Source organism: Neoarius graeffei, chromosome 20 (genome assembly GCF_027579695.1).
Source record: "Neoarius graeffei isolate fNeoGra1 chromosome 20, fNeoGra1.pri, whole genome shotgun sequence".
NCBI lineage: Eukaryota > Metazoa > Chordata > Actinopteri > Siluriformes > Ariidae > Neoarius > Neoarius graeffei.
Genome location: NC_083588.1, coordinates 48,684,194 through 48,697,488, shown reverse-complemented (window position 1 = coordinate 48,697,488; position 13,295 = coordinate 48,684,194). Strand labels below are relative to the sequence as shown.

At 41.2% G+C, this 13,295-nt stretch overlaps 1 protein-coding gene across 1 annotated transcript in view; it reads right to left on the bottom strand.

The window, feature by feature from the left end:
* The window catches only part of rnd2 (Rho family GTPase 2), a 46,587-nt gene extending 42,036 nt beyond the window's left edge, over positions 1 to 4,551 (bottom strand). The window contains exon 1 of the mRNA XM_060901887.1: positions 4,182 to 4,551. Coding sequence (XP_060757870.1) covers positions 4,182 to 4,295 — 114 coding nt within the window. The 5' untranslated portion in view covers positions 4,296 to 4,551. The remainder of the gene's footprint in view (positions 1 to 4,181) is intronic.
* Positions 4,552 to 13,295: the final 8,744 nt, after the last annotated feature.

Genomic DNA, 13,295 nt, shown 5'->3' with positions numbered 1-13,295 from the left:
GCCCCGTGGCCGACGAGAGCCTTTCTGTGTGGAGTTTGCATGTTCTCCCCGTGTCCGCGTGGGTTTCCTCCGGGTGCTCCGGTTTCCCCCACAGTCCAAAGACATGCAGGTTAAGTTAACTGTTGACTCTAAATTGACCGTAGGTGTGAATGTGAGTGTGAATGGTTGTCTGTGTCTATGTGTCAGCCCTGTGATGACCTGGCGACTTGTCCAGGGTGTACCCCGCCTTTCGCCCGTAGTCAGCTGGGATAGGCTCCAGCTTGCCTGCGACCCTGTAGAACAGGATAAAGCGGCTAGAGATAATGAGATGAGATGTAGAAATACGCTGACCCCAAAGTACAATCCACATTCATGGGTACCAGCAATTCTCTGGGATACACATGTAGGGACATAATTCTAATAGTTTTGGAAATATATCCAGACAAAGTGGTTGCAGTTGCAGATTTGTGCATCATATTGTCCTTGGTGGAGGTCTGGACTCTCCAAGTGCCCTTCTAGTTTATTTTGTTCACTTGGCAGGCACAATAGACAGACAGCAACTGTCTTAATTAAATGCCCCGTCCAGGTCCTTGGCAGATGATGAAAACCAGAATATTTTGGTCAATTTAAAGTCAGTTTTTTAATCATAAATTATTCTCTGGCCAGATTAAAGAAGACAACTTATACTAATAATAGACCTAAATAAATAAATAAATAAAACACTATTAATGGCTATAATTAACTGAAATGTTATTACAAAGATGGGTTTTATTCCTGTTCCAGAAAGTCTGTCAGACCAAAAATGATCCATGATGGCTTGAATATCAACAGATACTCCTAAACATTTTACACTATTCATCCATAGTCTCCAAATATCTGTGTGGTGATGTATTCATTACATAACAAACAGCAACGTGTGGTTTAGCACTCTACTGTTTAAGTGAATGAGTAACTTTTTTTTTTTACAAAGTCTCTGTGTTTATTAAATTCACAGGATGTAGGTCTGTTAGTGATCCAAAGAGTCAACTGAAGGCTAATAAATAATGTTTTTATACGACAACATTGTTGACATGGTTAAGGATTCTGTAAGGCGACATTTACTTATCATTTACAGAGAGTGTCCAGTATCAGTGGGTTGTAATGGCCAATACATTTTCCACTACAGGAGAGACCTCAAGACAGAGGAGTGTTCCAGGTTCTTTGTAACATAGCGAGCTTGTTTTGGTTTGGTTTTATCTTATTAACTTTAAAAGAGGGCCATGGGTGGTGGAATGAAAGGCTGGTGAGGGAGCAGCAATTTACATCTGTTATAAGGGAAAACAGGAACTTACTTGTCTCGCAGATGTTCCACAACATTAAATGTTGCTATAAACCACTGGATGTGCTTTTAATTAATCAATAAAAAATGGTAAGCATTGGAAAACTGTTGTGGTATTAGAGGAATAAAATAATAATAAACGTCAGGGTGTTATCACACCACCTCATTGTGTTTTATTCCTCACTTATATCATTTTTTCTGTTTTAAGACTTTTTTAAATCCATTTGAAAATATTTTAATACTCCCTTTTACTGTGCTCATATTATCGTGTAATGATTTACTGGCTTTATGAGAAATTTTAATTATGATTCTTGTGTTTATGTAAAACTACCTGCCTTGTGATGCCTTAAAAGACAGAATGTATTATACAGGTAAATAAAACACACAGTAAGAATGCAATTTGGAAGAAAATTATAGGTCTACAATAATTTTGTCTGGTATTAGACAAATTACAAACAGTGCTAGGACACATGACTGCAATAAAACTGACCAGTTTCAACAGACATTATACCACTACCAATGTTTACTAAATCACAAAAGTCACAAAAGACATTCAGTCTAGATTATCTAAGGCCCACGGGGCCTTTGCACGACTCCAGCCTATCTGGAAATCCAAGCAGTACAGCCTGAAGACCAAGCTTAGACTCTACAATAGTAATGTCAAATCTGTGCTCCTTTATGGCTCTGAGTGCTGGCGTGTTGTGAAGTCAGATACGAACAAGATCAGTGCATTCCAAAATGGGTGTTTATGGAAGATATGCCGCATCTTTTGGCCACAGAAAGTGTCGAATGAAGAACTCTATAGATACACGGGCTGCTACAATATCATACTGGAAATTAAGCGCCGTCGCCTGAAATGGTTGGGACACGTTTTAAGAATGGAGCAGGGGCGCATACCAAAGACATCGCTACAGTGGACGCCTGCTGGGAAGCGTAGGCCTGGATGACCCAAAACAACCTGGCGAAGAACAGTCAAGACCGAGCTTGAAGAGGTGGGCCTTACATGGGGCGAAGCCCAAAAAGTAGCGAAGGATCACCGAGAATGGCGCCGCCGGGTCAGGGCCTTATTTCCCACCAGGGAAGAAGAGGATAAGTAAGTAAGTGAGTAAGTAAGTAATGTTTACTAAACACTTTTAGTCTGAGATATTTATTCTCCTGAAAACCTTGAACCTCGTAACTTATAAATGATAAAGCACTTGACGCAGTGTTGATTAACTCATTGAATTGCTGGTTACCTTAAGCCCTGGGAGTTATTTTACAATCCAAACCCTTGACTCACTGTGTAATTATCACACACATGAATTTCCAAATAACTTTGAGCTGATGTATTTATGTAGGCCTAACAGAGACAACAATATGTGGTTTAGTGACATTCCAAAATGTCCCTCATTTATGACAGTCATAGGATTAACCATGTGAACACAGACCGAGGTTTCAGCCGTTCTTTGTTTTTATAAATCTGGTTTATAATGCTTTTCAATCAGTTTGTGTATATATGTCACTTTCTCTTTTTGTAATCATACACTCTTTATTGGATATTGTGATAATTCTGAATTACGAAAGACTATATTTAAAAAGATGAGATAGGGGACAAGTGAAAGCTACCGGTAGGTGTCCCAAGAGTCCGTTTGGTTTGTTTGTTTACAAAAAGCACATTTAGTGAACTTGTACAATAATAATGAAAGATAAAAACATTCCAGTCGGTCCAGAGCATTTTTTAAGGATTTTCCACTAGGAGACCAACTGGTCTGGGCAATACAATCACAGGCCCCAGAGTCCATGCGGCTACACCGCTGTGGCATATTCTGTGATGCAAAATGGTTCACCAATCACCATACAGACAAACACACTACAGTGACTACACAGCTATCAAGAGCAATTACCAAGCACAAATGTTGTCAAAGACACTCAAAGTTACACAGTAATGACATCGGATTCTGACATCAGCCATCTCAGTAACCAAATTTTAGTTTTGTTTTTCTTAACCAACATGATCTTGTGTGTATATATTATAACATAGATCTTCGTTTTCCTTGTTAAATGTATACTTACATGGTACTTGGTTAATTAATTGCAACTGATTGAACCAAATGATAAGACATAACTTGGTTTAAAATTTGGTCTCCCAGTGAAGCTGGTTTGGCATTGACTAGGAGACCAAATCTGGCCAAAAATGGTCTCCCAGTAACTATGTTTAAAAAATGCTCTGAGTCGGTCTAATTAGTGCATATTATTAGTAAAATGATTACCAGAGCCAGTTTTAATGGATAGATTATACCAGTACAGAAACTAATTAAGGCGGCACGCTGGTGTAGTGGTTAGCGCTGTCGCCTCACAGCGAGAAGGTCCGGGTTCGAGCCCCGTGGCCGGCGAGGGCCTTTCTGTGTGGAGTTTGTATGTTCTCCCCGTGTCCGCGTGGGTTTCCTCCGGGTGCTCCGGTTTCCCCCACAGTCCAAAGACATGCAGGTTAGGTTAACTGGTGACTCTAAATTGACCGTAGGTGTGAATGTGAGTGTGAATGGTTGTCTGTGTCTATGTGTCAGGCCTGTGATGACCTGGCGACTTGTCCAGGGTGTACCCCGCCTTTCGCCCGTAGTCAGCTGGGATAGGCTCCAGCTTGCCTGCGACCCTGTAGAACAGGATAAAGCGGCTAGAAATAATGAGATGAGATGAGATATTTAATCTCTGCCCAGAAATCTTGAACCTGTTGACCCATAATGACGTGCTATTGACGTGACATGAGCTGTCTGAGAAACTTTGGTTACCCTAATAGACCTTCAACTCAAGCCTCATGGTTGTGTGTGGAGATGTCAGTGTGTATTTGACTTAAAGAACTTGATCTGCTCTGGTCAATCTGATCTAAAACAGACCCCTGGGTCCTTACCTCAGGATAGCTGTCTTTGGCGAAGACGTGCAGCAGAGCCGTTTTGCCGCACTGAGTGTCCCCGACCACCACGATCTTACAGCGACTGATCTGTCCCTGTCCCTGTCCCTCCATCAGCGCACCGGTCACAGCGTCCCCGTCGGAGGCGCGCGCGCACAGCCGCAATACCGAGCACCATGCGCTGCTGACGGCCAGACTGCACAGCGGTGCGGGCAAAACAGCGCAAAACAAGTACAGAGAGTCCGCTTGTGGAGCTCAGGAGAAAGCGGTGTCTTCAGAGAGAGAGAGAGAGAGAGCTACGACTCCTTCCACCTCCTCTGACAGTAAAGCAGCCTCTCGGTTCCCACAGTGACGCCACGCTCCCTGCAACCTCCTCACTGCTCAATCAGCCGAGCGCGTGGCTCTCGCCTGTCACCTGTTCTGAATAACCACGCCCTCCGAATCTCCGGCATCCAATCAAATTCCAGGGCGTGCCTCGCTTTGTTCTCATTCATAACATTTCGGGATGGGCGTGTCCTAAAGGCTGTGCAGGTTGTTTTGAACGACAGCCATTTCAGGATACAAAAAAACCCCCAAAACATTAAATGTTCTTTATTATCATTAATAATAATAGGGTAGCATAGTGATTAGCACTGTCGCCTCACAGCAAGAAGGTCCTGGGTTCGAGCCCAGTAGCCAGCGAGGGCCTTTCTGTGTAGAGTTCGCAGTTTCCCCTACAGTCCAAAGACATGCAGGTTAGGTTAACTGGTGACTCTAAATTGACCGTAGGTGTGAATGGTTGTCTGTGTCTATGTGTCAGCCCTGTGATGACCTGGCGACTTGTCCAGGGTGTACCCCGCCTTTCGCCCGTAGTCAGCTGGGATAGGCTCCAGCTCGCCTGCGACCCTGTAGAACAGGATAAAGCGGCTAGAGATAATGAGATGAGATTTAATAATAGGGTGACATGGTGGTGTAGTGGTTAGCACTGTCGCCTCACAGCAAGAAGGTCCTGGGTTCGAGCCCAGTAGCTGGCGAGGGCCTTTCTGTGTAGAGTTTGCATGTTCTCCTTGTGTCTGCACGGGTTTCCTCCGGGTGCTCCAGTTTCCCCTACAGTCCAAAGACATGCAGGTTAGGCTAACTGGTGGCTCTAAATTGACCGTAGGTGTGAATGTTTGTCTGTGTCTAAGTGTCAGCCCTGTGATGACCTGGCGACTTGTCCAGGGTGTACCCCGCCTTTCGCCCGTAGTCAGCTGGGATAGGCTCCAGCTTGCCTGTGACCCTGTAGGATAAAGCGGCTAGAGATAATGAAATGAGATGAGATGAGATTTAAGAATATGGTGGTGTAGTGGTTAGCACTGTCGCCTCACAGCAAGAAGGTCCTGGGTTCAAGCCCAGTAGCCGGCGAGGGCCTTTCTGTGTAGAGTTTGCATGTTCTCCTCGTGTCTGCATGGGTGTGCTCCGGTTTCCCCTACAGTCCAAAGACATGCAGGTTAGGCTAACTGGTGACTCTAAATTGACCGTAGGTGTGAATGTGCGTTTGTGTGAATGGTTGTTTGTCTCTATGTATCAGCCCTGCGATATCCTGGTGACTTGTCCAGGGTGTACCCACTTCTCGCCCATAGTCAGCTGGGATAGGCTCCAGCTTGCCTGCGACCCTGTAGAACAGGATAAAGCGGCTAGAGATAATGAGATGTTTCAATATTTAAAAAAAAACCCACTGTAAATAGCAGTAAGCCATAATAAATGAAACAAAGTCAATATTTGGTGTGAGATGACCCTTTGCTTTAAAAAAAAAAGTAGTGTGAGGTAGTGGTGGTGTAGTGGTTAGCACTGTTGCCTCACAGCAAGAAGGTCCTGGGTTTGAGTCTAGGGCTGATGAGGGCCTCCTTTGCAGGGAGTCTGTGTGGGTTTCCTCTGGGTGCTCTGGTTTCCCCCACAGTCCAAAGACATGCAGGTTAGGCTAATTGGTGGCTCTAAATTGACCGAAGGTGTATATATATATATATATATATATATATATATATATATATATATATAAGGAAGCTAGTTAATCAATTTATATTGACTTACGAAGAGGGGTGGGATTAAATAAGTTTTTACTTCAGCCCACTCCTTTTTGGACATGTAAACTCAAAACTGCTTAGTGTGATCCTTGTTTGTATTTTTGATTTGTTTTTTTTTATTTTTTTATTTTTTTATTTTGATATTATATTATTATTACCTAAATTATTTATGGTTTATTTTCAAATTTAGTGGCTTTTTACGTGTTTTTGTTGCAAATGCTGTTTTGCTTTTCTTGTTTTCTGTTTATTTATTCATTGTTTGTTTACATATTCGAAATAAAGATAAATGTGAGTGTGAGTGCTTGTTTGTCTCTATGTGTCAGCCCTGTGATGACCTGGTGACTTGTCCAGGGTGTACCCCACCTCTCACCCATAGTCAGCTGGGAAAGGCTCCAGCTTGCCCGTGACCCTGTAGGACAGGATAAGTGGTTACAGATAATGGATGGATGGATGGATGGATGGATGGATGGATGGATGGAGCTGTAGGTTTTACTGAGCATCTTGCAGAACCAGCCACAGTTCTTCTGGACACTTTGACTGTCACATTCGCTTCTTAATTTTGCACCAAAACCCAGTAGCCTTCATTATGTTTTTTTTTTTTAATCTGAAAAATGCTCTCTTATGTAATATGCTGCTCAGATACAATTTTTTTTCCCCTGCAACATTTAATTTTGTGCTGGAAAACGAACGTTTGGACTCTAAAATGTTTTTGTACTGACTCGATAATGTAGACGTCTCATCTCATCATCTCTAGCTGTTCTACAAGGTCGCAGGCAAGCTGGAGCCTATCCCAGCTGACTACGGGCAAAAGGTGGGGTACACCCTGGACAAGTCGCCAGGTCATCTGACACATAGACACAGACAACCATTCACACTCACACCTATGTTCAGACTGCACCCTGAAATGACCCATATCCGATTTTTTTGCCCATATGCGACCTGTATCCGATTTGTTATTGACAATCTGAACGACACAGATCCGATTTTTTCACATGCGACCCAGGCCGCTTGGATATGTGGTCCTAAATCCGATGCATATCTGTTATTTTCACATGCGACTGCAGTCTGACCGGACAGGTTGCATTCATGCGATCTACACGTCATCAACAAGAGACAAACGTCACTATTCTGCGTTGGCTAATCCCACCTCTTTGGTGGAAAACAACAACATTTGTACAGTTTTCAGAATTTAAATAGACTTTTATAGAATTGATCAAGCTAATGGTGGATTTGGTAGGGACCTGGATGTTGATCTGTTAGCGTGATTAAACAAAACAGTTTCTATAACGGATTTATAACTTAAACCATCCTGTATTACAAGATTATAAGATTGTTCTGGAAATTTCCAGTAATTTGACAACTTCGGTCTCATTAGTCTGCTGCCCACATTAATCAGATTATTGTGCGAGTTCCGCCGCCGCCACAAAAACCACATCGCCAGGTCTCGCCTCATCTCCATAGCAAACTGCACAGGTGTTTATGCACCTTGAGCCAGCGCTGAGAGAAGTTGCAGAATTCAGCTGGCTATAAACAATCTAAATAAATATTTATAAAAATGTAGAAAAAGTTTATTAATATGACGAAATAAATATGTGCAAATTATTAAGCCTGAATTAAGAGTTTGGAAATACAGCAGCCGTATCCCAAATGACTGCCTACTGAAGCTCAAGTGCACTATATAGAGTTTAAAAATCCATTACTTCCTAGTAACATGTAGTGCACTTATATAGAAATTAGAGAGACATTTAGGAGTCAACCCTCGTTACCAGGCTACACGTTTTCATTTCAGTTCAGAAACAAAAACACACACGAGACCTCACACTTTAACACTAACCAGATAATTAAACAAACAAACAAAAAAAGAAATCATTAAACATGAAGAGTGTGCTTTTTTTGGTTTACGTATTACGTAGATGTGCTTATTACGTGTCAATTTGCGCATGCGGGACACTTTTGGGTTGTTTTCCGTTCATATTGGAGATCGCATATAAGTCTCATATAATTGGTAATGTGAACGGCCTAACAAAAAAATCGGATTTCACAACAAATCGGATATGGGTCGTTTCAGGTTGCAGTCTGAACGTAGCTGAGTCACCAGTTAACCTAACCTGCATGTCTTTGGACTGTGGGGGAAACCGGAGCACCCGGAGGAAACCCACGCGGACAACATGCAAACTCCACACAGAAAGGCTCTCGTCGGCCACGGGGCTCGAACCCAGACCTTCTTGCTGTGAGGCGGCAGCACTAACCACTACACCATCGTGCCGCCCAATGTAGAAGTCATAAAATAAAAATCAATAACAAAGTTTGTATGAACAAAAGAAAATAAAAATAGGGTGCCTAAGACTTTTGCACAGTACTGGATATAGTAATTTCATAGAAGTATGGCCATTCTCAAGCCTTTAACCATAGATGGTGAAATAACTAATCTCTTGCAGGAACAGAACATTATTATGATGCAAATTCCTTTGATTTGGAACCACTCAAGCTGATTCATACAAAAGCAATGGTTTGTTGTTGTAAGGAAACAATGGGTGATTCAAAAGAAAAGACTATTTAGGAGTGGCTTCAAACAAGATGGCCTCACCCATATCAGCCCAGCCCAGATACTGAACCAAATTAGGTTGGACAGAGTATGGGGTAGACTTCCTGGCATGTGAATCTATGCAAGAGAATGGTCTACTTCTTCCCTAAACAAGTTTCCTTCTAGAAGTATCTATGACCATCTCTTCCATCTGGATTGTCAATATTTTCAAGACTTTCTCATGTCCAGTTTAGACAGAGATCCTCTGGTTCCTCAGGGTTTGTCCAGTATAACTCTCTCCATAAGGACTTTAACAATAGTTATTCATATGTGATAAAAGAAAACCAAGCAGACAATGCAAAGAACACTGCCTCACTGGTGTCACATGGTGGAATATAATGCCTCTTCCTAACTAATCTAGCCAGAAATGAGACTGAAGATGAAAAACAGCACAATGACTTCAGACATCCATCAAATGTCTCATCTGTTGACTTACAAGACAATGTCTACTGGGGTTTGTACAATCCAACTAGCACAATTCATCTTTACACAATGAACAGACAATTCAGGCTCCAAGTTTTTGTTCAGTGTAAGAGTAACCGAGAAGGAACAGCTGGAAATCAATTGAAGCTGTACAAATTCTAAAGGCCATTTATTGACAAGCTCCTTACAGAAAAATCTTGTACATTTCACATCATTATATATTTTCCCATGTGATTATGTAAGAGTAACACGTGATCACATTTTGGGGGAAAAAATGTGACGGTGCATTCTATGTTATGCCCTGAACACATGCATCCATCCGTTATCCATAACCACTTATCCTGTGCAGGGTCGCGGGCAAGCTGGAACTTATCCCAGCTGACTATGGGTGAGAGGCGGGGTACACCCTGGACAAGTCGCCAGATCATCGCAGGGCTGACACATAGACACAGACAACCATTCACACCTACGGTCAATTTAGAGCCACCAATTAGTCTGACTTACATGTCTTGGACTGTGGGGAAACTGGAGCACCCGGAGGAAACCCATGCAGACATGGGGAGAACATGCAAACTCCACACAGAAAGGCCCCTGGGCTTGAACCCAGAACCTTCTTGCTGTGAGGTGACAGTGCTAACCACTACATCACCATGCTGCTCTGAACACATGCAACATGATGTAAATAATAAGTGATCATGTGAAAATTTAACATGTGAAAATAAATTATTTCAGTGAAAAATAAATCAGGCACGTGTAAAGTCTACATGTACATTAAATCAAATTTACACTACCGTTCAAAAGTTTGGGGTCACCCAGACAATTTTGTGTTTTCCATGAAAAGTCACACTTTTATTTACCACCATAAGTTGTAAAATGAATAGCAAATATAGTCAAGACATTTTTCTGGCCATTTTGAGCATTTAATCGACCCCACAAATGTGATGCTCCAGAAACTCAATCTGCTCAAAGGAAGGTCAGTTTTATAGCTTCTCTAAAGAGCTCAACTGTTTTCAGCTGTGCTAACATGATTGTACAAGGGTTTTCTAATCATCCATTAGCCTTCTGAGGCAATGAGCAAACACATTGTACCATTAGAACACTGGAGTGAGAGTTGCTGGAAATGGGCCTCTATACACCTATGGAGATATTGCACCAAAAACCAGACATTTGCAGCTAGAATAGTCATTTACCACATTAGCAATGTATAGAGTGGATTTCTGATTAGTTTAAAGTGATCTTCATTGAAAAGAACAGTGCTTTTCTTTCAAAAATAAGGACATTTCAAAGTGACCCCAAACTTTTGAACGGTAGTGTACATGTGAAGCTCATGTTACTTTTCTGCAAGGACTGAATATCCTTTCAGTGAAAATAGGCTCATTTAACATTAAAGGAATCAAACCTAGAGCAAAACAACATTGACTTAACTTTCCCAATATTTCCAGAGGCTGTTATAGATTTAGTATGTTAATTTATTTTACAGATATTTGCACCTTTGGCTTTCTTTTCATTAAGCATGTTGCAATGCCACAGATTTCAGTTATAGTCCAGCTTTAAGGCCAATTTATGCTGACAACCCAGTCCTCGCAGACGGTGTCGCAGACAGTGTCTGCGTAGCCCGCCCACCTTCGCAGACGCTCTGCGCGCACCTCCCAAAAATTGTGACCACCGCAGAAGCCTCGCAGACAAGAGGGCTCTGATTGGTCCACTCTACCCGCTGTACACGCACTTCCGCTTCCCTACTTTCCCGGTTTGTTTTGTTTTCACGACCGGCATTTTTAAAAACACGAGCGAAGATGGAGCAGCATGAAGAGCGGTTGATTGAGGAAGTGAAGAAGTACGGACATCTATACGACTCCAGTTCTAGTCATTATAAAAAAGTTCTAGTCATTATAAGCAGTGTTGGGCACGTTACTTTCAAAAAGTAATTAGTTATAGTTACTAGTTACTTTTCCCAAAAAGTAACTGACTTAGTAACGGAGTTACTTTGTCATAAAAGTAACTAATTACCAGGGAAAGTAATTATTCCGTTACATTTTGTTCCCCCTCAAAAAAAAAAAAAAAATCATTCAATTAGTGTAATCATAATAAAAGTGAATGTTAAATGTGTTTAATGACTGAAATGGACACTTAACAGAACCAATTAGCAATGTTATCTACACTATATTAATATTTTTGTGGGACAATGTGAGATAAGACATCTATCAAATGTAATATTTTTGTAGTTATTAAAATTATGTTACTAATTACTGGCCACTGACGAGGACAAACGCTTTGTTCCTCGACATAATGTGCATTGCACGTAAACACTTGCCTTTTATTTCAAGTAATGAAAAGTCCTGGCTGTATTTGCAGTGTGAAAGCGCAGTGCTGGGCTGACCGCTCGCCATCGCTGGCTCTTCCGATTGAAAGAGCGCGCAGTAGTGCAGTAGGCGTGGCCTACCTACATATGTTGTCCAAATCTACTCTGATTGGCTTACTGTGCCGTTGTCTCGTGTCTCCCCGCCCCACACGAAAGCAAAGTAAAGAAAGGCTGAACGAGCAGCGTGCCAGATGAGAACAGCTTTAATAAAGTAACGCATAGTATTTTATTGTAAGTAACGGGAACGGCGTTATAACGATGTAAAAAGTAATTAGTTAGATTACTCGTTACTAAAAAAAGTAACGCCGTTAATTTCTAACGCCGTTATTCCCATCACTGATTATAAGTAACCGGAGGATAAACACTCCATTAACCACACCCACCAACTACTCCTAGCGACTTCGCGCCCCCTTGCGTTGTGCCGGTGAATAACATCGCGCACGCCTATTCCCCCGCTCAACAATAAATTACAACTGTCTGCGAAAAGCCATCTGCGAAAGCCTTGTCGCACAAGCATGCAGAGGCCTTTAGGGTCACAATCCAAAAGCTGTTTAGAGCATATGAAAGGGAATGGAATAAGTCATAAATGTGTGATTGTACACCTTATTAGATAGCATTTACAAAATGCCATCTTTTGATGTCATATCATCTTAATATTATTTTCATCATCAAGCTTGTGATAGTCACAATTTGATCATTACCTAATTCATGATGATAAAGAAACATCCAAGAAATCTGGCTTACTGTTTTATCACTTCTTAATCTTGTCCTAAGACCATGCAAACTTTTACACCTGTAGTAGGTTATATCTGATGATCAAAAATGGCTCTAGCTGGAGTGATACAAAACAACATCCACAGAGCAGTTTCATCTTTTCTCCCCCAATAATGCAAATATAAATAAATTAAATGAGCGGCTTGAGTGTTATGTTTTATTTGACTCTTAATAAGCTTGGATCAAACTGAATTACAGGTGTATCAATAAATATAAGCTGAAATCTATTGAGAAATAAAGGAAAAGAAGACAGATTAGACACATATTATTGAGGAAAAGTTTCAGCATTATCAACATATCATCTGATTTACTCCAGTATCCAATTCCAGTTTCATATCCCCACCTGCTGCATTGATTTTGCCATTACAGATGCAAGCAAATAATATTTTTTTCACTACTGTTTATCTGAATGGTTTTAGTTTATGTGTAGACAGAAAAATTAATAGTAGCCCAATAATGCATAATTCATGTACACCAGTGGTTTTCCCAGTCTTGTTCCCTGCACTGCAATATTAGTGTTTTTTTCTGCTCAAACAAACCCATTTTCACCTCATAAGGAGATTGTTAATGAGGTGATGAATGTGTGTCAGAAAGTTTTTAGAGGACATTTCTAAAAGGTGCCCTGTGTATAGGGTTAATTCAGAAGTTTAGAAAACATTGGTGTGCGGCAAAGAGACGTAATGCACTTCTTAGTTTTACCAGCAGATGGCGACAGAATCTATATTTTAATTCATTTCAATTCATTGCAACATCATCATGAAACTGTACATTCATGGTGGTAATGATCCTTAGGTAGCTGGATCACTGTAAAAAAAAAAATCTGTACATTTTACAGTAATTTATTGGTAATTTGGGTTGCCAGTAAAATACTGTAACATTTACAGGAAACAATTGTAAAACTAAATATTTGCAATAAAGTACTGTAAAGTCTT